The sequence below is a fragment of the Chlorocebus sabaeus genome, chromosome 1, assembly GCF_047675955.1.
Source record: "Chlorocebus sabaeus isolate Y175 chromosome 1, mChlSab1.0.hap1, whole genome shotgun sequence".
NCBI classification, from domain to species: domain Eukaryota; kingdom Metazoa; phylum Chordata; class Mammalia; order Primates; family Cercopithecidae; genus Chlorocebus; species Chlorocebus sabaeus.
In genome coordinates this window covers 113384892-113409274 of record NC_132904.1, presented here as the reverse complement: position 1 = coordinate 113409274, position 24383 = coordinate 113384892, and the positions used below count along the sequence as shown (strand labels likewise).

General features: G+C 42.8%; 1 protein-coding gene across 6 annotated transcripts in view; it reads right to left on the bottom strand.

The window, feature by feature from the left end:
• Nucleotides 1-6205: 6205 nt before the first annotated feature.
• Nucleotides 6206-24383, bottom strand: part of PAFAH1B2 (platelet activating factor acetylhydrolase 1b catalytic subunit 2) — a 28807-nt gene continuing 10629 nt past the window's right edge. For 4 of the 6 annotated variants that reach the window (XM_073021313.1, XM_008020988.3, XM_038005158.2 and 1 more), the window contains exons 3-6: nucleotides 17583-17672; nucleotides 16340-16456; nucleotides 13369-13491; nucleotides 6206-9819 (exon numbers count right to left, since the gene is read on the bottom strand). In XM_073021313.1, the coding sequence (XP_072877414.1) occupies nucleotides 9541-9819; nucleotides 13369-13491; nucleotides 16340-16456; nucleotides 17583-17672 (609 nt within the window). In that variant the 3' untranslated portion in view covers nucleotides 6206-9540. Of the gene's footprint in view, nucleotides 9820-13354; nucleotides 13492-16339; nucleotides 16457-17582; nucleotides 17673-24383 lie in introns of all 6 variants that reach the window. The other 2 variants (XM_073021317.1, XM_073021316.1) reach the window with 2 other exon arrangements.

Here is a 24383-nt window from a genome sequence, read left to right as displayed (position 1 = left end):
ACTCTAAAAATATAGAATAGTACCAAAAAATAGAAATTAATGGATTGTGAGTGGTTCTTAAATTTTTTATATTTAAAAAAATTTACAAGTGTTCTACAATGTACATATATTGCTTTTTTTTGTGGGTAGGGGACAGGGTCTCGCTCTGTCACCCAGGTTGGAGTGCAGTGGCACAATCTCAGCTTATTGCAACCTCTGCCTCCTGGGTTCAAGCAATTCTCCTGCCTCAGTCTCCTGAGTGGCTCGGATTACACGCATGTGCCACCACACGCAGCTGATTTCTGGTTTTGGTAGAGATGGGGTTTCGCCATATTGGCCAGGCTGGTCTCAAACTCCTGACCTCAGGTGATCCACCCACCTCGGTCTCCCAAAAGTGGTGGGATTGCAGGCATGAGTCACCGTGCCTGGCCACATATATTGCATTTATAAGACAAATTAGACTTTTTTTTTTTTTGAGATGGAGTCTCGCTCTGTCGCCCAGGTTGGAGTACAGTGGTGTGATCTCAGCTCACTGCAACCTCCGCCTCCTGAGTTCAAGCGATTCTCCTGCCTCAGCCTCCCAAGTAGCTGGGACTACAGGCACCCACCACCACACCCTGCTAATTTTTTGCATTTTTAGTAATGACGGGGTTTCACCATATTGGTCAGGCTGATCTCAAACTCCTGACCTCAGGTGATCTACCCACCTCGGCTTCCCAGAGTGCTGGGATTACAGGGGTGAGCCACCGTGCCCGGCCAAATTAGACATGTTTAAAGGAAAAGAAATGTGGCCATCTCTGAAGCTGTCAGACATCCTAATAAAGCCACCCAGATCAGTGCCTTGTCAGAGTTCTCTCAGCTGGCAGGATTGCATCAGTCTCAGCTCCCAGCCCTGCCCAACTATCTGGAGCCTTGTTCCAATGAAGACTATTTTACCTTATGACCAAGTTAGTTATATTTACTCATTCCTGCAATAAATACTTAATAAGCATCCACTATGTGCCAGGTACTGTTGTAGTTATGCTGGGCAAATGGTGAGTGGGGGAATTAGTTTTGGCCTCTGTCCAAGCACAGCATACTTGAGGATGAAGACCAGAAGCAAGCTGCAGCAATTGGTGAACCCTTTGGAAAAGGAAAGTTGAACCCTTTGGAAGGTTTGAAAGTGAACCCTTTGGAAAGTTCCTTTTGGGAACCCTTTGGAAAAGGGTTCACCAATTGGAAAGTCAGCTGGAAGACAACCTTAGGGGTTTCCTTGGCAAACCCCTCATTATACAAATGAGGAAAGTGACGCTCAGAAAAACCCATTAGTACCTCACTAGACCAAGTTTGCACCTTGGTCCACTACCATTTCCAGCACATCTAGGCGAATATGGATCAGAGAATCCTCAGGATGACAAAAGAGGTTTCTTCATCATAAGCCCTCCATACATTCAGCTGCCAAGTTTGGAGAATCAGTGTAGGATTTCCACAGTCCATCTGGACTTTTCTTTCATGGTAATCCTGCTCATCTTGCCAGTAAATAATCTGAAACATTAAGAAACACTCCTGATACATTGCCCAGGCTGGTCTTGAACTCTTGGCTTCAAGCGACCAGCCTCAGCCTCCTGAGTAGCTGGGATTACAGTTGGGCACCACTACTCCAAGTTGGCCTCGTAACTTTGGGGCAAGATGTGACCCTAGGCCTGTTTTAAATGCACATTTGGAGTCCTACTTCACAATTAATTCATCTTGGGAGGTGAAGCCCAGAAATCTGCAATTTAATGGGGCACTCCAGGAGCTTGCTATGCACAATGAAGTTTGAGAACCACTGCTCTGGAACCAAACAACTGTGGACTATCACTATTTCTGTATGCTCCCTTTCCCCTGGCAATATCTGGAGAGAAATCCATCCAAGCAAACTCTGAAGGGATCCTTCCCTTTTGCAAGGTCTCAAGACTTAACCTTTGAATTGTCAGGACCCTGGGTCTACAGAGTGGGAGGGCAGCAACCGCAGATTTTCTTGCTGTTCCCAGGTCTGCAGAACTTTCCTCAGTCCCTCTGCCCCACCCTGCCAGGGAGGGAACAGCACAACTCACTTATGAATAGGTCCTTTCTGAGGTCTGTCCACTGGGAGAGAATGCCTTTTTGTTGGCTGCAACAGTCAGCAAAAAAGGGCAATGGTGGGTCTCAAAGTCAGACTTGTGAGCACACAGGGGAGATGTCGGGGCCTCAGGGATGTGATCTTGGTCTTGTACACAGGTCCAGCTACCGCATTCCCTGGCATAGTATACAAAGAGCTCAATCCTAACCCTGGCCCTCAAGTGGTCAGGGTGGGGCCATAAGGCTCCGATGACTTCTATTTCCCTGTGGACCACCCTTCCTGAGCGTTGAATGGACCAAAGAAATGGGACTATTCAACACGCAGCTGAGGAGGTTGCTGGACCCATGAGTCCAGCTCCATTTTAAGTCACAGGAGATTTATGAAGTTTGGGGTGAGAAGACAGGGAGGAAGCTTCAGGTGGCTCAGGGATATTGTTAAAATTACCTGAAGATAGCCTGGTGCGGTGGCTTATGCCTGTAATCCCAGCACTTTGGGAGGCCAAGGCAGTTGGATCACCCAAGGTCAGGAGTTCAAGACCAGCCTGGCCAACATGAAGAAACCTCATCTCTACTAAAAATACAAAATTAGCCGGGAATGGTGGTGCATGCCTGTAATCCTAGCTACTTGGGAGGCTTAGGCAGGAGAATCGCTTGAATCCGGGAGGCAGAGGTTGTGGTGAGCTGAGATCGCGCCATTGCACACGTGGGCAACGAGAGCGAAATGTCATTAAAAAAAAAAAATGGCTAGGCGCGGTGACTCACGCCTGTAACCCCAGCACTTCGGGAGGCCAAGGCTGGTGGATCACCTGAGGTCAGGAGTTCGAGATCAGCCTGGCCAACATGGGGAAACCCTGGTCTCTGATAAACACACAAAATTACTTGGGCGTGGTGGCAGGTGCCTGTAATCCCAGCTACACGGGAGGCTGAGGCAGGAGAATCGCTTGAACCCGGGAGGCGGAGGTTGCAGTGAGCAGAGACTACAGGCCATTGCACTCCAGCCTGGGCAACAAGAGTGAAACTATCTCAAAAAAAAAAAAAGAAAGAAAGAAAGAAAGAAAAGACCTGAAGACTGCACTGGGAGCAGGATTTCATAAGAATCACAGTAAATGGATTAGCTGAATCCAATCAAGTTATTTAGGAACCTGGGAGGTAGGGAGTAGTCATGCCTATTGGTGGGAGACAGAATCAAAACAGATTTTATAATCAAGTAATGGTATAATTTTAACCCAGAAAAAAAGGATTCAAAACCAATCCCTCTGAAGGAAATGGACCTGAAGCTTTGTTTTCACTGTGATTACAAAAAGGAATGTTTTTTCATTTGCTGCTTAGAAAGAATTGTCCCAGACATAAGCAGCTCCAGCAGCAAGAAGAGTTCAGCACTTCTTTCCATCACACACATTCTGTTCTTTCCCAGGGCTGCCCTTGTGTCTGGCTCTCTCTCTTCCTACAAGGACTGCGAAGACTGGATGCACGTTACAGTTAGAAATCAGTTAAAGACACAGGATTTAATCTGCCATACTGGGGAAAGTCTCAAACCTGTCACATGGCTTCATGGTATTATGGAAAAAGCAAGGACTTTGATGTCAAAAAGTTCTACAGTTGCTGGGAGCTGCGGTGGTTGTCCTGACGCGTAAGGAGGCGAGGCTACACATTTGAGGCCAACCTGGGCAGCATAAAAACCTCTCATCCATTAAAAAAACAAAAAAAGAAAAAGAAAGTTCTACAGTTAAATCCTTGCATTGTGTGCTTTAGGCAAACCACTTAACCTTTCTGAGCTTTTGGAAGCCTTGTCTGGACTTGGTCTCTACTGTCCTAAGTACTCACAGTGGAGCTAGGCTACCCTGCGTTCACCATCCTATTGTCTAAAGAACAGGAAGGGAGACGAAGGAGAGAAGCTCTGACCAAGAGGGCAGTACTTTCTCCTAGAGACAGATCAGCCACTTTCCATTTCCTAGAACTGGGCTTTCACCATTCACACTGGGAAGTATCTGCGATACACTCAGGCCCTGCATCTGGCTCCCTCTGGCCACGTGATGAAACCAACATCAGAGCTTTCCAGGAAACAAGGCTGGTCATCAGGTTGCAGAAAACAAGCAGATAAATAATTGATCGTCTCAAATCTCTGCCTCCAAAGATCACTGATAAAAATGAGCCAGCTCTCTTATTTCAAGAAAGCTTGGGTCTTTGGCTTAGAAATCAGAAGACAGGCGGCCGGGCTGCTGTTATCACACCTGTTATCCCAGAACTTTGGGAGGCTAAGGCAGGCCAATTGTCTGAAGCCAGGAGTTCGAGACCAGCCTGGTAAACATGGCGAAACCCTGTCTCTACAAAAATACAAAATCTAGCCAGGTGTGGTGGTGCGCGCCTGTAATTCCAGCTACTCAGTAGGCTGAGGCACAAGAACTGCTTGAACCCGGGAGGCAGAGGTTACAGTAAACTAAGATTGCACCACTGCACTCCAACCTGGGCAACAAAGTGAGACTCTGTTTCCAAAAAATAAAAATAGAGTAGGAGCTAGACCAGCAAAGGAGTAAGAGCATATTCCAGACAGGGGGCTCCCAACTATGGGCAAAAACATACAGGTAAGTTTGGTGCTCTTGACAGAAAAGTTCAAAGTAAAGGCTAGAAGGTTACAAATTAAAGAGGTCAGGTCATGGAGAGTGTTAGATGTTACATTTAACGGCTTGAACTTGATCTTTTAAGTCAGTGGTTGACAAGCAAGCTGCAGTACACTGGTGTGTTATGAATCCACTATAAGCGTGCTGCCAAAGCTTGACCAGGGTGTAAAATTCACATATATATATACACATACATATGTGATACATGAATTAAGCCAGAACGACCCAGCAAATAGGCAAAAGGCATAGCATAACATCAGACCACAGCCAAAGATTGTACGTTTAGCAAAACATTGAAGATCTTTACTTTGTGGCTATGTAAAAACACGTCGCTGGGTTAAGATTTCATCTCTGCCATGGCTGGAAAATAAAGTAGGGGATGGATTCTCATGTTGGTTTCTCCAGTTTTGCCAAGTACAGATGCTGGTGAGGGAGCTTTTTCTTTCTTCCACATCACTACCTCTTCCACTTGTTCTGGGCCATTTAAGAGGTTCACATGGGGTAATCCAGATACAGTAAAGCAAAGCCTCAAGATCCAGGCTGCTTTCACTGCTGCTGTGTGGCCTGCAAGCAGCTGACAAAGGCCTCCAGGAGTGTGGGTGGAGAGGAACTTGGTGTGATGAGATACGGGGGAAGCGGGAAGGGCAGCTAGAAAAACAAAATGTCTCAATTTATCTCCAAATTTTTCCTCCTAGAGAGAAGCAAATCATTTTAATCCAATAGTATACCACTGAGGTGAAGAGTGATAAAGCGAATGATACAAAGATCACAGAAACTTTTAGCTGCCAAGGAACATCATACTGGCATACCAATTCACTGTAATTATTGCTGGCCTGGTGGTTGCTGGTGTTAGTCATCAGGATAGGTCCTGATGGACCAGTTAACCGACCCTTGTTCTAGTCTCATTATCTCTGAATAAGAGTATTTGGAGGCAGCTGTTTTACCCTGGGGAGGTAAGGGTGATAAATGAGTCTGTGCTCAAGGTTCATGTCCTCTATGCTGTAGTAACACTATGTTTTTTTTTTTTTTCCGAGACGGAGTCTCACTCTGTCACCCAAGCTGGAGTTCAATGGCGCAATCTCGTCTCACTGTAACCTCCACCTCCTGGGTTCAAGCATTTCTCCTGCCTCAGCCTCCAGAGTAGCTGGGATTACAGGCGTGAGCCACCATGCCTAGCCAGTAACACTGTATTATACTGAGACTGATGACATTCACTCAGTTCAGATGAGGTGGTCCACAGCCTACAATCCAGACTAATCTTATCTGCAAAACTATTCCAATCTAATGGAAAAGAGTAGACTTCAAGGATGGCAGTTGTGCTTTCTGAGGGGTCCTTATACCTACTCATCCCACCCTACCATCCTACATGCCCGAGAAGGCAAGTGATGAGTCAGCCTGGTACATTCAGTTCCACAGTAAAGAAGCAGGATGATCTAAATATCCAATTTCCTTATAAGGCAGGGAAAAACCATCCCTTTTTTTCATTAGAATCCAAACTATGATAAAGGAGACAGAAAGACATCAGCAACTTTGAGCAAAATGTTTACATTTATATTGAAATATACACTAAAACAGAATGAGTTCTACTAGTCAATGAAACTTTGCCAAAGCAAAATCACAAACTTCCAACGGGGAGGTCCAGTCAGCTAGCAGCAGTGATCCCCAAGCAGGAACACCAAGAAGCCTGGGGGACCCCTCTCCAAAAAGCCTCCTTTCAAGAGGCCCCAACTCACTTCTCCCACATGCACCCACACGGATTTAGGAGCTTAGACATGCTCCTGATTTTCATATATTTTTAGTTTCTTCTTCACTGCAATAAATATAAAGTTGGCAATGCTCATACACCACAGCACAGACAATATTTCAGGCTTTAGCATACAACTGTAAACAGTGACTAGGTTAAAAAAATAAAATAAAGTAAGTTGGACTTTTTTTTTTTTTTCCAACAGAGACACAAAATTCCTTAGAGCCGGGCATGAGCTACTCAAGATTTGTTTTGTTGGATTAAGGTTTCTGACAAAAGATTCTGGTTTAGGCAGATGCCCTTGACAGTTCAAGTAGACCCAGAGTGGTAGCCAGAGCACTGTCTACAGCAACCGAGAACACATGGACTGGAAGACAACCTGCCCTAGATCACCCTTGGCAGTACATCTTCAAGCTGCCACATTCCAGATATGACCACAGACATCTTTACAGTTCCATCACTGGCTGCCATCTAGTGTAGCAGGAATGTGTGGGCGAAGGAATACAAATCTGCTGGGAGGAAAAGAGAATAGTATCTCTGCTAGCTGCCTGGAAAGTTGGCCCCTTAATCACAATGACAACTAGGACATTTCACTTGGACAGTGCATTAAATTTATAGATTTTTTTTAAAACTACAAAGACCAAGCAGTAAGTTCTGTCACTGACGCAAACTGGGATGTCAAAGAAAAATAGAATAACTATTTTTACCTAAAGTAGTGCAAAGAAATCTGGCAAAAAATGAAAGTGAACTCAATATCTGCACATCAGTAACGGGGCAGAATTTTATTTAAAAGGCTAGTGGTTCAAATACTATTGCTTGAATAGCTCTGGTAGATATAAAATGTAGTAACATCTGAGGTTTGTACATATGAGCAAAGGAGCTGAGGGCCAGCTCACAAAGGGATATGTGATCCTCAGTCAAGAAAGAAGCTAAAAGCGCATGCTGCAGGAGTAACCTAATGGATTTATTTGGACTATATACTCCTACCTTCTGACAAACAAAAAAGACCTGGATAGAAAACTGTCTTTCCACCCACAAAAATCTGGCTTAATTCTTCTTCCTATAAAACTATACCTCAGCTAAGAAAAAAAACTCTTGTGAAAAACTCAACCTGGGCTACTAAAAATAAAAATGAAATTTTTAATATCGTAAACAAGTTTAGTAAACACCATGTGGATTTTCTGTTGTTAATGAAGACATGATACATTCAAAAAAGTATGTATTTTTAAAAAAGAACAAAACAAAACAACTTTCTAGAAAGAGACTTCACAAGAAAAAAATGAGCCCAAGTTTTATCCCTCAAGCAGAAATGGATCTTAGCACAAATCAGTAAGCCCTCCTCCAACATACAAAAACACTGAAATTTGCCTTTCAAGTACGTTACTGAATTTGAACATTAAGCAGAATCACTGTAGAGTGTATTTTGATGGGTTACTTCAATACCCACCTGGTCCAGTTCAAAATATCTATAGATCCAGTTTGTACATATTCCATAAGTATACTGATAAAACCATCTACTATCCCATTTTTTTTAATGGCAGTTCTTATATAGCTCAAGCAAACATTAAGGTCAACAAATTCTCAGATTAAGTACATTAATAAGACACCTTAGAAGTGAAATAAACCTAGTTTTTACTAAAATGATGGGATAAAGGTAGTGTCTATGCTGAAGAGCAGCTTCACTTGTTTCCCCACGGAAAAAGGCCCAAAATTTTTGGACAATACTTTAAAAACTAAGCCAATAAGGCCAGGCGCGGTGGCTCACACCTGTAATCCCGGCACTGTGGAGGCTAAGGCGGGCAGATCACCTGAGGTCAGGAGTTCGAGACCAGCCTTGTCAACATGGTGAAATCCTGTCTACTAAAAATACAAAAATTAGCTGAGTGTGGTGGCATGCACCTTTAATCCCAGCTACTCGGGAGGCTGAGGCAGGAGAATCATTTGAACCCGGGAGGTGAAGGCAGCAATGAGCCAAGATCGCACCATTGCACCCCAGCCTGGGCAACAAGAGTGAAACTCCATCTCAAACAAAACAAAACAAAAAACAACTAAGCCAATAAAAAAAATATATACACCTTAAGATATTATAAAACTTGAAATAATGTCAGGTGCTATGGAATGGGAAACAAGAGTTCTGATTCCCCTCACCCCCTAAAAAGCTGTAACAGGTTTTAAGGGAAAAACAAAACCAGACCTCTGAATATGAATAGCAATACACAGACTCTATAGCACAGAACACCACACAAGAATGAGTTTTATAGCAGTACTATCATGACAGTAACTGGCTGGAGACTATACTTCCAGCGACAGGGTTCCTAGGTCAAAAATGTGTTAAAAGCTTGTAATGTCAACAAGGACCAAAAAAAAAAAAGAAAAAAAAAGGAGGGGGGGAATGAAGGGGGAAAGGGGGACATGAAGGGGAATAGGGAGGAAAGGCTGCATGCACGGGTCTATTATAGACATGATATTCAGCAGCATAAAAATAATACCCTCCAAAGAGTCCCTCTAGTGGGGCAAAACCTGTTTTTCACTGCTAAGCATGGAAAAGATTAAGAAAGCAGAACAAACTCACTTCTATACTATAGCATCTTCCATATATGAATGACAAGCATGTTCAACCTGATGCTACATGTTAAGAAAATATTCAGTATACATGAGAATCTAAGCAACATAAAAACAAAAGGCTAAATTATGAACCTTAAAAAATCGGAGAAAACATGTTTTAAAGCCAAGTAGGATGATTCTGATTATTATTATATATGACATAATCCACAGAAAGGCCAAGAAAAGAATCTTCATATTGTTCAGTATTTAGGCTTGATGTTGTCCTAGGAAAACAGTGATAATTCAATGAATGTGTTACACATACAACTAAAAAGTCCCCTTCTGGTTTCAAATGAATTTAAACAACAATCTTCCTTGGCTAATTTTTCTCCTCTGTCAAACAAACCTTCTATGTACAGGACCAGTTTAAATCCCTCCTCCCCTTCAAACACTAGATATGAACATCCAGGAACATTCTACAATGCAAAGTGCCTTAAGAAAGAGAAGGATTCTGTAGTGCCAGTGATAGAACTGATCTGAGGAAGCTGAGATGCTAGTAACACTGATGGGAGCCAGTCAGGCAATGGTGGTTTGTTTCTCCTCAGGTGTTTCCTCCAACAACTGCATGATCAGTTCATGCAGGGGTTTGCAGATCTTTGCATAGCCCCCTCCTGTCAGATGCAGAAAATCAAACATGTCGTGGCAGGAGATGGCACCGTCCGAGTGCACAAAACCCCCGTCGGTATCCAGGAGCTGCACGTTGGCAAGCTTCGGCAGCGAAACCTTGAGGAGTTGGTTCACCTTGGCGTTCTTTTGCCTCAAAGGATTGGGTTTCTCACCTCGAGGTAACAAACCCTGGGGCACAGTGGAAAACATTAAATTAGAAGATTCACTTATTTTTCTCTACTTATTATTTGTAACTTCAGATAACATCTCCATTTGGCACTTTCTACACCTTTGATTTGTGAAACACTGGAAAACACTGGTTTGAATGAAAGCTAACCATTTCTTCTTAGTATTTTCATGGGTTCTCTTCTGTCCCTTAATTGTTGGTATTCTTCAGGGACCTGACCTTTGGCCCACTAAACACTTTAGCCAGATCTCTTCCTAGAGCTTCAGAATTACATATTAAACTTCCAGCCACAGAAACAAATTTAAATGTTCCCGAGGCATTTCCAACTGATCCAAAAACAATTCATTAAACTATGCTCTTCCTCTTTACCAACTGGTCATTCCAACACCTCCAAGTCTCTCATCCCATATAACTATTTAACATTAAATTACTTAACTTTTGCATCCTAAATGTCATTTTCTTTCCTCCATCCTGATTATATACACTGCTACAGCTCAGGAACTTATCTCCAATCATCCTAATTACTATAAAATCTCCTGATTGGTCTTCCCACCTCCAATGCTGTCTGCCCTTCAATCCGTTCTCCATTTGGCTGTCAGAATAATCCAGCTCATAGATACACATCATCTATTAATGCCACATGAAAACTACACCATACTATACTATAAGAAAAAGAGGTGGAATGAATGCTGTCTTGATGAATCAGAGCCATTCACCCTGGAACAACCCTGGAACAACTGTTTTAATTTTGTCTCCTTGTAGCCCTTTTCCAACTGCATATATACTAGGATTAGGCATGAGTTACCATGCCCAGCCAAGCAATTCTAAAGATAATATGCACATTTTCACTTAAATACACCATAAAGTTTGCACGCAGCCCTTTTAATTGTAATGTGATTACTGCTCTCATATTCAATGACTTATGTAACCATCTCCATGATACTACTATTTAGGTTATTTCCAATGTTTTAGTATTATGGATAACACCATAATTAACATTTCTGCATATCCAATTTAAAAACAAAGAATATGGAAGGATTACTCAGCAACAAATATTTCCTAAGCAAATACTATGTACTAGTCACGATACTTAACAGGTGGACTCTTAACACAATCCTTTCTGGAGTAAGGCAGGTATAAGTAAGTACCTCAACAAGTAAATGAAATGCCTTGTAATAAAAAAGATCTGGCTCCCCAGCAACTGTGAATAAAATCCAAACATCCCAACAGCATACGAATTCCTACATGACCTGGCCTGGCGCGGTGGCTCACGCCTGTAATCCCAGCACTTTGGGAGGCTGAGGTGGGCAGATCATGAGGTCAGGAGTTCGAGACCCGCCTCGCCAATATGGTGAAACCCCATCTCTACTAAAAATATAAAAATTAGCTGGGCATGGTGGCGTATACCTGTAGTTCCAGCTACTTGGGAGTTTGAGGCAGAAGAATCACTTGAACCCGGGAGGCGGAGGTTGCAGTGAGCTAAGATTGCGTCACTGCACTCTAGCCTGGGCAATAGAGCGAGACTCTGTCTCAAATTTAAAAAAAAACAAAAAACATAAAACAAACAAACAAAAAAAGTTCCTAATGAGCTGGTTGTGGCCTCTTTCTCCTAACCATCCCAGGCTCAAACTTTATGCAGCCTCCTCTGCTTACCCAAAAAACATATACATGTACAAGCCTTTGCTCAATTCTCTTTATTTTTCTATAATACCTTCTTTCTTTCCCTATTTGTCTGGAAACCAATGAAGTCTTTAAATGTAGATGTCAACTTTTGTTAAACACCTTTTCACCTTACTCTAAACAGCACACAGTATAATAATTCTCTGTGTTGCTGTCTCCATACACCAGACTGTGAGCTCCTTGAGACATAAACTATGTCTTACTCATTTTTGTATGCTCAAGAACTAGGATAGTGCCTTGTACACAGTGATCCACAGGTTTTTTGAATAAATGACTATCTTTCCAACACCATCTCACTAAAGAACTAAATTTATATCAGATTTTGCTAAAACATATTTCAAACTGAACTAAGAATATCTACAGCTAGACTTTTTTTTTTTTTTTGAGACGGAGTTTTGCTCTGTTGCCCAGGCAAGAGTGGAGTGGTGCGATCTCGGCTCACTGCAACCTCCACCTCCTGGGTTTAAGAAATTCTCTGCTTCAGCCAGGCACAGTGGCTCATGTCTGTAATCCCAGCACTGTGGGAGGCCGAGGCAGGCAGATCGCGAGGTCAGGAGATCGAGACCACGGCTAACACGGTGAAACCCCGTATCTACTAAAAATACAAAAAATTAGCCAGCCGTGGTGGCAGGTGGCGGGTGCCTGTAGTCCCCGCTACTCAGGAGGCTGAGGCAGGAAAATGGCGTGAACCCGGGAGGCGGAGCTTACAGTGAGCTGAGATCACGCCACTGCGCTCCAGCCTGGGCAACAGAGTGAGACTCCGTCTCAAAAAAAAAAAAAAAAAAAAAAAAGGAAGACATTCTCTGCTTCAGCCTCCTGAATAGCTGGGATTACAGGCACATGCTACCATGCCCAGCTAATTTTTTTGTATTTTTAGTAGAGACGAAGTTTCACCACCTTGGCCAGGCTGGTCTTGAACTCCTGACCTTGTGACCCACCCGTCTCGGCCTCCCAAAGTGCTGGGATTACAGGCGTGAGTCACTGCAACCGGCCTACAGCTAGACTTATACTGAAACAGACAGCTGTTCACCTTTGAGACCATGAAGAGTTAATGCTGTAATTCTACAAAAGGGTAGTACCTTTCTGTTCAGGGTACAACTATAAAGTATCCATTTTCTTGCTGATGAAATTTTTCATGTTTTAGAGAAGATTAGAATGTCTAATATACCATCTTTAACATATTAGCAGTAGAACAGGACACTTACAAAATAATCCAAATATAGGTCTAATAAAAACACTCAGGATTCAGACAAATCTCATGTGCAAATTTGCAAAACATTATGGAGGCCAAAAAAAGGGGGTACTGAGGCACCAAATGGCTTCCATACTTCCAAACAAGGATGCATGGATAAAAGATGGCCCCACAGCTGGTATGGGGAATGATATCAGAAAGACAGTAAGATACATTAGAGAAGAGGTCAACGAAAATATGATAAACTGCTTCCACCTCAAGTTTCTCTAATATTCACGAGCAATCACATTTTTTTTTTTTTTTTTTTTTTTTTTGAGACGGAGTCTCGCTCTGTCGCCCAGGCTGGAGTGCAGTGGCCGGATCTCAGCTCACTGCAAGCTCTGCCTTCCGGGTTCACGCCATTCTCCTGCCTCAGCCTCCCGAGTAGCTGGGACGACAGGTGCCCACCACCTCGCCCAGCTAGGCTTTTTTTTTGTATTTTGTTAGTAGAGACGGGGTTTCACCGTGTTAGCCAGGCTGGTCTCGACCTCCTGACCTCGCGATCCGCCCGTCTCGGCCTCCCAAAGTGCTGGGATTACAGGCTTGAGCTACCGCCCGGCCTAAGAGCAATCACATTTCTAAAAAGATTCCTTAGCTGACCTAAAGACATCAAACTCTCTACCCACCAAAGACTACATACCAATACAATGATTTTGGCCTGTGGCTGCCTTGTGTTGATAAGTTGTACAATGGCCTCGATCCCACCTGCTACCTCTTCTGCTGTATTTTCGTGGTTGTTTGTTCCTACCCAGACAACAATGACCTGCAATTGAAGAAAGAAAAAAGGGGGTAAGGAGGAGATAAATACCCAGGAATAAAGGAATGTCCACCATTTAGATGAAAACCTTCTTTTTTTCTTTTCTTCTTTTTTTTTTTTTTTTTGAGATGGGGCCTCGCTCTATCACCCAGACTGGAGTGCAGTGGCACCATTTTGGCTCACTGCAACCTCCGCCTCCCACGTTCAAGCGATTCTCCTGCCTCAGGCTCCCGAGTAGCTGGGACTACAGGCATGCACCGCCATGCCCGGCTAATTTTTGTATTTTTAGCAGAGACTGGGGTTTCACCATGTTGCCCAGGCTGGTCTTGAACTCCTGACCTCAGGTAATCCACCCACCTTGGCCTCCCAAAGTGCTGGGATTATAGGTGTGAGCCACCACCCCTGGCTGAAAATCTTATTTCAAAAAGCAAAGAAGGAAAGATAAACTTCTCAAATGGTGCTGGCTAACTTCAACTGGGCAGCTACCTTACTAAATTTTCTTTTAAGAGAGACAGGGTCATGCTACATTGCCCATGCTGGTCTTAAATTCCGGGCTCAAATCATCTTTCTTTGGCCTCCCAAAATGCTGGGATTACAAATGTGAGCCACCACACTCAGCCAGGGCAGACATCTTAATGCACTGATTTATGCCTCATATCAAAGTGGAATAATATTTAAGTGGTAAGATTGTACTAGGAGGAAACAAGAGAGAATTATGTCATGCAACAGGGAGCTAATTTCTCAAAATCCAAAAATTATACAAAAAAGATCAATAAATTTAACTATGTAAAAATAAAACCTGGAAAGGTGCAGTGGCTCACATCTATAATCTCAATGATTTGGGACGCTGAGGTAGGAAAACTGCTTCAGCCCAGGAGTTCAAGGCTGCAGTGAGCCATGATCACACCACTGCACTCCAGCCTGGGTGACATGGCAAGACCCTGTCATGGTATAAATACACAGGTGCACTCAAGGAAAAGAGTCACAGAGGTGGAGGCTGGAAGGAATTTTAATAAATTTTTTTTTCTTTTTTTTTTTTGAGACAGTTTTGCTTTTGTTGCCCAGGCTGGAGTGCAATGGCTTGATCTCAGCTCACCACAACCTCCGCCTCCTGGGTTCAAGCGATTCTCCTGCTTCAGCCTCCCAAGTAGCTGGGATTACAAGCATGGGCCACCATGCCCGGCTAATTTTTTGGTATTTTTAGTAGAGACAGGGCTTCTCCATGTTGGTCAGGCTGGTTTCGAACCCCCGACCTCAGTTGATCTGCCCGCCTCGACCTCGCAAAGTGCTGGGATTACAGGCGTGAGCCACCACGCCCCGCCTCTTTATTTATTTTTGAAACGGAGTCTTGCTCTGTCACCCAGGCTGGAATGCAGTGGTGCGATCCTGGCTCACTGCAACCTCTATCTCCTGGGTTCAAGTGATTCTCCTGCCTCAGCCTCCTAAGTAGCTAGGATTACAGGTGCGTGACACCACGCTTGGCTTTTTTTTTTTTTTTTTTTTTTAAACTAGAGACAGGGTTTCACCACATTGGCCAGGGTGGTCTTGAACTCCTGGCCTCAAGTGATCCACCCACCTCGGCCTCCCAAAATTCTAGGATTACAGGCATGACCCACCACGCCCATCCAACAAGTTTTTCTCTTTAGAAAACAAAAAAAAATCACAGTCTGGCATGGTAGCTCAAGCCTATAATCCCAGTATTTTAGGAGGCTGGGGTGGGAGGATCATCTGAGGCCAGGAGTTTGACACCAGCCTAGGCAACATAGCAAGACCAAGAAAGACCCTGTCTACAAAAACAAATTTAAAAATTAGCTGAGCACGGTGGCACACGCCTGCAGTCCTAGCTATTTGGGAGGCTGAGGCCATAGGGTCATCTGAGTCCAGGAGTTTGAGGTTACAGTGAGCTATCATCATGCCACTGCATTCTAGCTTGGGCAACACAGAGAACCTGTCTTAAAACAAACAACTTTCAATGAAAGCATGTTTTGTCAGGGCTCAGCTTTTATTCTTTTTTTGGGAGCTGAAACGATTATATAGTGTGTGCCAACTCAGAGTATTTATGATATAAGATACTGGGTAGAAATGTTCATTTGTTCACATCTGCTTCTAATTTTCTTCAGATGAACTTGCAAGCCTTGATTACCGACCTGTTTATATGGTTAAACAGATCCAAAATTACTTCCTGAAGTTAATCATGGCCCTGCTCCCATGGCCCACCTCTGAGCAGTTTTCCCCTCATACTGCCCAAGGTCTATGCATTCCACAGAATAGCACATCTCATTAGCATAAAATCTCTTCCTTCGGCCAGGCACAGTGGCTCATGCCTGTAATCCCAGCACTTTCGGGAGGTCAAAGCGGGTGGATCACAAGGTCATGAGTTCATGACCAGCCTGGTCAAGATGGTGAAACCCCATCTCTACTAAAAATACAAAAATTAGCTGGACACAGTGGCAGATGCCTGCAATCCCAGCTACTCGGGAGACTGACGCAGGAGAATCGCTTGAACCCAGGAGGCAGGTGTTGCAATGAGCCAAGATTGCACCACTGCACTCAACCTGGGCGACAAAGCAAGACTCCATCTCAAAAAAAAATCTCTTCAATTTAAGAAGATAATTATTATAACAACTACAAATACAACCCAATAGGCAAACAATTCACTAGTTTCTTAATTATATATTTTGATATATTCTTAAGCAATGACAGTATCATTTACTTTAAAGAGGCATGAAACAGATAGTGAAATAGGTGTTTAAAGAAGCAATTTTTTTTTTTTTACTACCAGTTTCAGACTATTTAACTATCCAAAAGACACTTAAGATTAATGACATTATTTGACAAGTAACTTTCATTTCACCTTAGGCTTAATATTCTCCAGTTCTCCATTCTTTAGTCTCCACAAAACATGTCTTGTTGTATCTCCCCCAATTCCAAAATTCAGTGCATGAAGTGGGGAAAAAAGCTCTCGCCATATCTAAAAAAAGAAAAACTTGATTTAGTGCAGCTAAAACTAGGGGAAAGTTTAATCTTTCAATTGCAATGTGTTGCAAGGCATTAGAAATAATTTCCTTTTCCTGTATTCAAAGATAACACTGCAATGGTGTGACACTCACTGTTTAAGGACGTTGAAAACAGCACTGTGTAACTCAGTTCTTAATGTAGCCTTAGGTCTCAGCTCAAGAAATGAGTCACAACTCAATCTGATGCCCCCTAAAAGGTACCAACATTAATAATTAAGCTGTCAACTCAACAAACTCTCCTTTCCACTTACTGAACTATACAAACAGGGTGAAGCAGAAACAAGAGATGAAGAAATTTAGAGTGCTAGAGCTAAAAAAAAAAAATAAAGCTATCTTTTCTTTTAAATTTCCCTTGGGGTGGGGCACGGTGGCCCACACCTATAATCCTAGCACTTTGGGAGGCCAAGACACATGGATCATTTGAGGCCAAGAGTTCGAGACCAGCCTGGCCAACATAGTGAAACCCCGTCTTCACTAAAAATACAAAAATTAGTCAGGTATGGTGGCGCATGCCTATAATCCCAACTACTTGGGGGGTGAGGTATGAGAATCTCTTGAGCCTGAGGTTGTGCCACTGCACTACAGCCTCAGCAATGGAGTGGGACTCTGTCTCAAAAAATAAATAAATAAATAAAATAATAAATTTCCCATGGAAAAATGCCTAACCCTACAAGATTGGGAATAGCTTACTACAAAAATATATGAAATAGGAAAATGGCAAAATATAAATAAGAATCATGACTAGGATATATATGTTATCAGCAAATACAAATAGGAAATACTAAGTTACAAATAATAACTGACAACCTGACTAGAGCAAATATAAACAAATATAACATTAAGCTTCTCAGAAACCAGAGTAAAAGAGGAAGTTTCATTATAAACAATGCTTCAGATCAGAACATGTCCAAGTTAAAAGAAAGAAAAGAAAATCCCTTTAGGTAGCTTTGATTTCTCTTATAACCTCAATTAGGGCTTCTCTAAGAGGCACAAATAAACTCAGCTCAGAATGAAAGTCTATTAGTAATGAATGGTTATACATGAGCAGCCAAGAACCACGCTCACCCCTTCCACCTTTACCTCATATTGCTGCATTAACTGCACCATGGAGTCTCCCACGAACAGTACATCAGGCTCTTTGTCTTTACAGTCCAAAACAAATCTGTTGTGCTGGTTTGAAGAAGAAAGAAAAATTATTAACTGGCACTTCTGGCCGGGTGTGGTGGCCCATGCTTGTAATCTCAACATTTTGGAAGGCCAGGGCAGGAGGATCACTTGAGGTCAGGAGTTTGAGACCAGCCTGGGTAATATATCAAGATCCCACCTCTACAAAAACAACTTTTTTTTTTTTTTTTCCCCCTAAGACAGGGTCTGGCTCTTTTTTTTTTTTTTTTGAGACGGAGTCTTGCTCTGTTGCCCAGGCTGGAGTGCAGTGGCTGGATCTCAGCTCACTGCAAGCTCCGCCTCCCGGGTCTACGCCATTCTCCTGCCTCAGCCTCCCGAGTAGCTGGGACTACAGGCGCCCGCCACCTCGCCCGGCTAGTTTTTTGTATTTTTTTAGTAGAGACGGGGTTTCACCGTGTTAGCCAGGATAGTCTCGATCTCCTGACCTCATGATCCGCCCGTCTCGGCCTCCCAAAGTGCTGGGATTACAGGCTTGAGCCACCGTGCCCGGCCCGGGTCTGGCTCTCTTACACAGGCTAGAGTACAGTGGCGTGCTCTTGGCTCACTGCAACTTCTGCTTCAGGGGCTCAAGCCATCCTCCCACCTCAGCCACCTGAGTAGATGGGACTACGGGCTCATGCCACCATGCCTGGCTAATTTTTTGTATTTTTTGTAGAAACGGGATTTTACCATGTTGCCCAGGCTGGTCTCCAACTCCTGAGCTCAAGCAATCTGCCCACCTCAGCCTTCCAAAGTGCTGGGATTCCAGGTGTGAGCCACACATCCAGCCAGAAAAAAACTTTTTTGAATAAAAAAAGAAACTGGTATTTCTTTTCCTGTGAGACTTCTTGGCCTAGAAAGAACAGCTGTCCAACCAGTTACTGTTGTTAAACATTTTTTTAGTCTACCCACAAAGTTTATTCCTCTCATTCTATAAATTAACTGTTTGAACTTTCTTCTCACCCTTACTATACTGATCATTCTAGTACTCTCAAGAAACCCAGAATTCTAATGAAACCAGAATAGAAAAATACATGTAATACACTATGTAGAAGTTTATCCTTTCCTTAAACTTTTATTAAGAAAATTGCAAATACACAGAAAAGTTGACATAGTACAATGAACATACACATCTGCCTCTTATATTCAACAACTAATAGTATTTTCCCGTTTGCTTTATCTCTATGTACGCGTGCATGTTTGCTGGACCATTTGTGAAGTAAAATGCAAATATTATGATTCTTCACCAAGATGCATCTCCCAAGCATGCAGCTCCTAAGAGTAAGAACATCTTCTTATAAAACCACAAATTGGGCGCAGTGGCTCATGCCTGTAATCCCAGCACTTTGGGAGGCCAGGGAGGGCAGATCACCTAAGGTTGGGAGTTCGAGATCAGCCTGGCCAACATGGTGAAACCCCGTCTCCAATAAAAATACAAAAATTAGCCGGGCATGGTGGCGGGTGCCTGTAGTCCCAGCTACTCAGGAGGCTGAGGCAGGAGAATTGCCTAAAACTGGGAGATGGAGGTTGCAGTGAGCCAAGATCGTGCCATTACACTCCAGCCTAGGCAACAAGAGCGAAGCTCCATCTTAAAAAACAAACAAACAAACAAAAAAACCCACAAATTATTATCATAACTAGGAAATGAAACAATCTTATAACATCTAATACTCAGTCCATATTCAATTTTTCAAATGGCTCCAAGAGTTGGATAAAGTATTACAACATCATTTTTTCAACTACGATCCAATCAGGTTCCATGTATTTTATTTGAATGCAGACTTTGAAAATATCTGTTGACTTCCAAATGTGAGACACTGGCAAACTAGGACTCAATCCTTTTCAGTCAAATCCAAGTTTATAAACAGTGGTAATCTCCTCTCAGAGTGCCTCTTTCTGTTATAAAGGTACAAGACACTTTCTAAAATTCATTTTGGCCAGGTGTGGTGGCCCATGTCCATAATCTTAGCACTTTAGGAGGCCAAGGTGGGAAGGATAGCTTGAGCCCAGGCATTCGAGACCAGCCTGGGCAACATCATGAGACTCCTTCACTATGAAGAAAAGAAATAAAAGAAAAAAAAAGAAAGAAAAAAGAAAATAAATTTTATCCATTAATGTTAAAGAACATAGTCTAAACTTTTATTTTGGCCGGGCGCAGTGGCTCAAGCCTGTAATCCCAGCACTCTGGGAGGCCGAGACGGGTGGATTACAAGGTCAGGAGATCGAGACCATCCTGGCTAACATGGTGAAACCCCGTCTCTACTAAAAAATACAAAAAACTAGCCGGGCGAGGTGGCGGGCGCCTGTAGTCCCAGCTACTCGGGAGGCTGAGGCAGGAGAATGACGTGAACCCGGGAGGCAGAGCTTGCAGTGAGCTGAGATCCAGCCATTGCACTGCAGCCCAGGCGACAGAGCAAGACTCCGTCTCAAAAAAAAAAAAAAAAAAAAAAAAAAAAAAACACTTTTATTTTTATTTTATTTTACTTTTTGGAGATGGAATCTCACGTCACTCAGGCTGGAGTGTAGTGGCATGATCTTAGCTCACTGCAACCTCCACCTCCCAGGTTCAACCAATTCTCATGCCTCAGCCTCCTGAGTAGCTGGGATTATAGGCGCCTGCCACCATGCCCAGTTAATTTTTGTATTTTTAGTAGAGACGTGGTTTCACTATATTGTCAGGCTGGTCTCTAACTCCTGACCTCAGGTGATCCACCCGCCTCAGCCTCCCAAAGTGATGGATTACAGGCGTGAGCTACTGCGCTAGGCCAGTTTAAACTTTTATATTCATCCCTGAAACAAATTTATACAATGCTCTAGGTCTGTAATGTAGGTCCAGGCAAAGGCCTACTCTCTTTTTTTCCCCAAAGGCGGGGTCTTGCTATGTTGCCCAGACTGGACTGAATTCCTGGGCTCAAGTGATCCTCCTGCCTTAGCCTCCCAGCTAGCTAGAACTACAGGTATGCTTTATCATGCGTAGCTTTCCAATGCTGTTTCTTTTTCTCAAACTCTGCATTCAATTTTGTTTCCCTTAGGAATTAAGGAAGAGTTACTATTTAAGTATTTCTGTTGACAATACCAACACAGATAAGGCTGTGGTAAAACTCAGATATTCATCTACAGGTGAAGTGTAAAGTGACAGAAATACTTCTGGAAATAATTTTGCAGATTATGAAAACATCTCCAGCCAGGTGTGGTGGCTCACGCCTGTAATCCTAGGCCTTTGGGAGGCCAAAGTGAGCAGATCACATGAGCTTAGGAGTTCAAGACCAGCCTTGGCAACATGCAAAACCCCATTTCTACTTAAACAAACAAACTATATATATATTCATTTATTTATTTAAAAAAAAAAAAAAAACTTCCTGTCTTAGGGTGACAGGATTAGGGACAGCTTTTTCCTTGCTTCCATATTTCGTGCAAACACATATTTTAAAAATCACTGTTTCAGTAAATATTTCTAAACTGAGGAGACATGAGCAAGAATAAGTTTAGTGAACAGGTGCTTTTTCCTATCATGTCAACTCCCTATTGCAGGTACTGTAGTACCAACTACCTTTCTCTTTTTTTTTTTTTTTTTTTTTTTTTTTTTTTTTTTTTTGAGATTTTGAGACAGGGTTTCACTCTGTCACCCAGCCTGGAGTACAGTGGCAGCTCACTGCAGCCCCAACCTCCCAGGCTCAGGCTGGGGAGGGCTTACGTGATCCTCCCTGCCTTAGCCTCAGGCGCACTTCACCATATCCAGTTTTATTTTTGGGGTTTTTTTTTTTTTTTGTAGAGATAGGGTTTTGCAATGTTGCCGGGGCTGGTCTGGAACTCAAGCGATCCACTTACCTCTGCCTCCCAACGTGCTGAGATTACAGGCCTGAGCCACCACACCCAGCCCCAACTACCTTTCCACACCAATAAAATAGCTTGTGTTTGTACAGTGTCGTGGAATTTAAGACTGCTATGATAAAGGTTCTAATACTTTTCTCCTAACGTATAATAGTTGTAATAAACTTGGAAAAACAGAAAGGACCAAAACAACATATCTATAATCCTACCACCTTAACCTAGCAACTATGACCAGGCTTATTTTCTCCTCAAACTTTTTCACATCCTCTGTTATCCCTTTTACATAGTTTAAGTATCATGGACACCTCTTTCTGGCACTACATGTCTGAGGCCAAAAAAAAACCAACATTCAAATTCTAGCTTACCTACTTTCTAGTCCAGTGATCTTAAACAAGTACATAATTTGTGTCTTGGTTTTAACATCTGCTAGCAATTCCATTTTAGAGTTGTTAAAGATTCCCAGCTATATCATCTGGCACCCACTAAGCACTTGAAAAATGGTAGCCATTATAGTTGCATTCAACATCATACTAGAACCAGTTTTCTATGTAGCAACACAGTTTTTATAATTGTAACTTTTAATGGCCATATATTCTTTTTTTAGACCTAACATGGTCTTGCCCTGTCACCGAGGGTGGAGGGCAGTGCATGATCACAGCTTACTACAGCCTCAAACTCCCAGACTCAAGCAATTCTCCTGCCTTGGTCTCCCTAGAAGCTGGGACTACAGGCACACACCCAGCGAATTTTTTTTCTCTATTTTTTGTAGAGTCAGGGTCTTGGATTGTTTCCTAGGCTACATTTCTGGCCTCAAACAGTCTACTGGCCTCAGCCTTCCAAAGTGCTGGGACTACAGGTATGAGCCACTGCACCTAATATACTCTACTGAATACACTCAATAACACATTTTTGTTTGCTTTTTTGGGGGGTGAGGGGAATGAGGGTCTATGTTGCCCAAGCTGGTCTTGAACTCCGGTGCTTAAGCAATCCTCTTGCCTCAGCCTCCCAGGTCACACTTTTCTTCCTGTGGGCAGACTTGCCAGTGGCCTCTTTTTGTGAATCTAATAAGCATAATAAAGGGATATATATATAGTTTTTCCTACATTGGAAATTCTTAAAATCAGTATTTTTATGGATTTTGGACCTATTTCCAAATTCTTAACAAAAGGGCTATATACCAATCTGTAAGGACTCCAGCAATATATTAGAACTGGTTTTACTGTACTTGCACCTGAATTAGATATTAACATTTCTCTTTCTCTTCCTAACGTTTTAATTTACACTTTTTGGAAACAAAGTTAAACACTTTCTATCATGTCTACTGAAATACTATATATTAGTTCCTTTAGGATATTTTTATTGATAATACACGATATCTATGCTTCATCTATAATATTTACTGTGTGTATTTTCCTTAGTCTGCTGCTGAGCCTTATTTTTCTGGTTAATATGTTTTGATACGATTTCTATTATGTTTTGCAAGTCTTTCGACATTACCCTTAAGAAAACCTTTTAGGCCAGGCACGTGGTGGTTCATGCCTGTAATCTCAGCACTTTGGGAGGCCGAGACGGGCTGATCACGAGGTCAGGAGATCGAGACCATCTTGGCTAACACGGTGAAACCCCGTCTCTACTAAAAAATACAAAAAACTAGCCAGGCAAGGTGGCGGGCGTCTGTAGTCCCAGCTACTCGGGAGGCTGAGGCAGGAGAATGGTGTAAACCTGGGAGGCGGAGCTTGCAGTGAGCTGAGATCCGGCCACTGCACTTCAGCCTGGGCGACAGAGCGAGACTCCGTCTCAAAAAAAAAAAAAAAAAAAAAGAAAGAAATACAAAAATTAGTCGGGTATGGAGGTGGGCGCCTCTAATCCTAGTTATCTAGGAGGTGGAAGTTGCAGTGAGCCAAGATCACGCCACTGCACTTCAGCCTGGGTAACACAGTGAGACTCCATCTCAAAAACAAAACAAAACCTTTTCATTACAGAAAATATCAAATGTATACAAAAGCACAGAGAATTAACACCTCCATTCAGAAACAATGAACCTCCATGTACCAATTACCAGCTAGAGCAATCATTTATGGCCTATATTATTTCAGTCATACCCCCAACTACTGCCTCACTCCATCCTCAGATTATTTTGAAGCAAACTGAGTTTATATCATTCCAAGTACAAATATTTCAGTATGCCATGCTTAAAAGATTTTTAAAGTCAGGCACGGTGGCTCATGCCTGTAATCCCAACACTTTGGGAGGCTGAGGTAGGAGGATCACTTGAGGCCAGGAGTTCAAGATCATCAGCCTGGGCAATATAGTGAGATCCTATCTCCACAAAAAATAATAAAAAAAATCAGTCCGGCATGGTGGCATGCACCTGTGGTCCCAGCTACCTGAGAAGCCAAGGTGGGACGATCACTTAAGCCCAGGAAGACAAGGCTGCAGTAAGTTGTAATGGTGCCACTGCACTCCAGCATGGTTGACAGAGCAAGACTCTGTCTCCAAAAAATTTTTAAAATATTTGTGTATGTTTTTCTTCCATTTGACTGATTTTTCTACAGCCAGGGCTCATAAAGTCTATTAACTTAAGAATAATGAAGATATCTAGGTTAGTTACTACTTTTCCTTTCCATTGTCTTGAACTCCTGGGCTCCAGTGATTCACCTGCCTCAGCTTCCCAAAGTGCTGAGATTACAGGTGTGAGTCACTACTCCTGGCGTAGTTACTATTCATAAAGGTATAAATGGTCCAGATGCCCATGAGAGAGAAAATGGGCAAATCAACTGTAGTACACTTCTTTTTTTTTTCTTTTTGAGATAAGGTCTCGATCTGTCATCCAGGCTGGAGTGCATTGGCACAATTATAGTTCATTGTAGCCTCCTCCCACCTTGG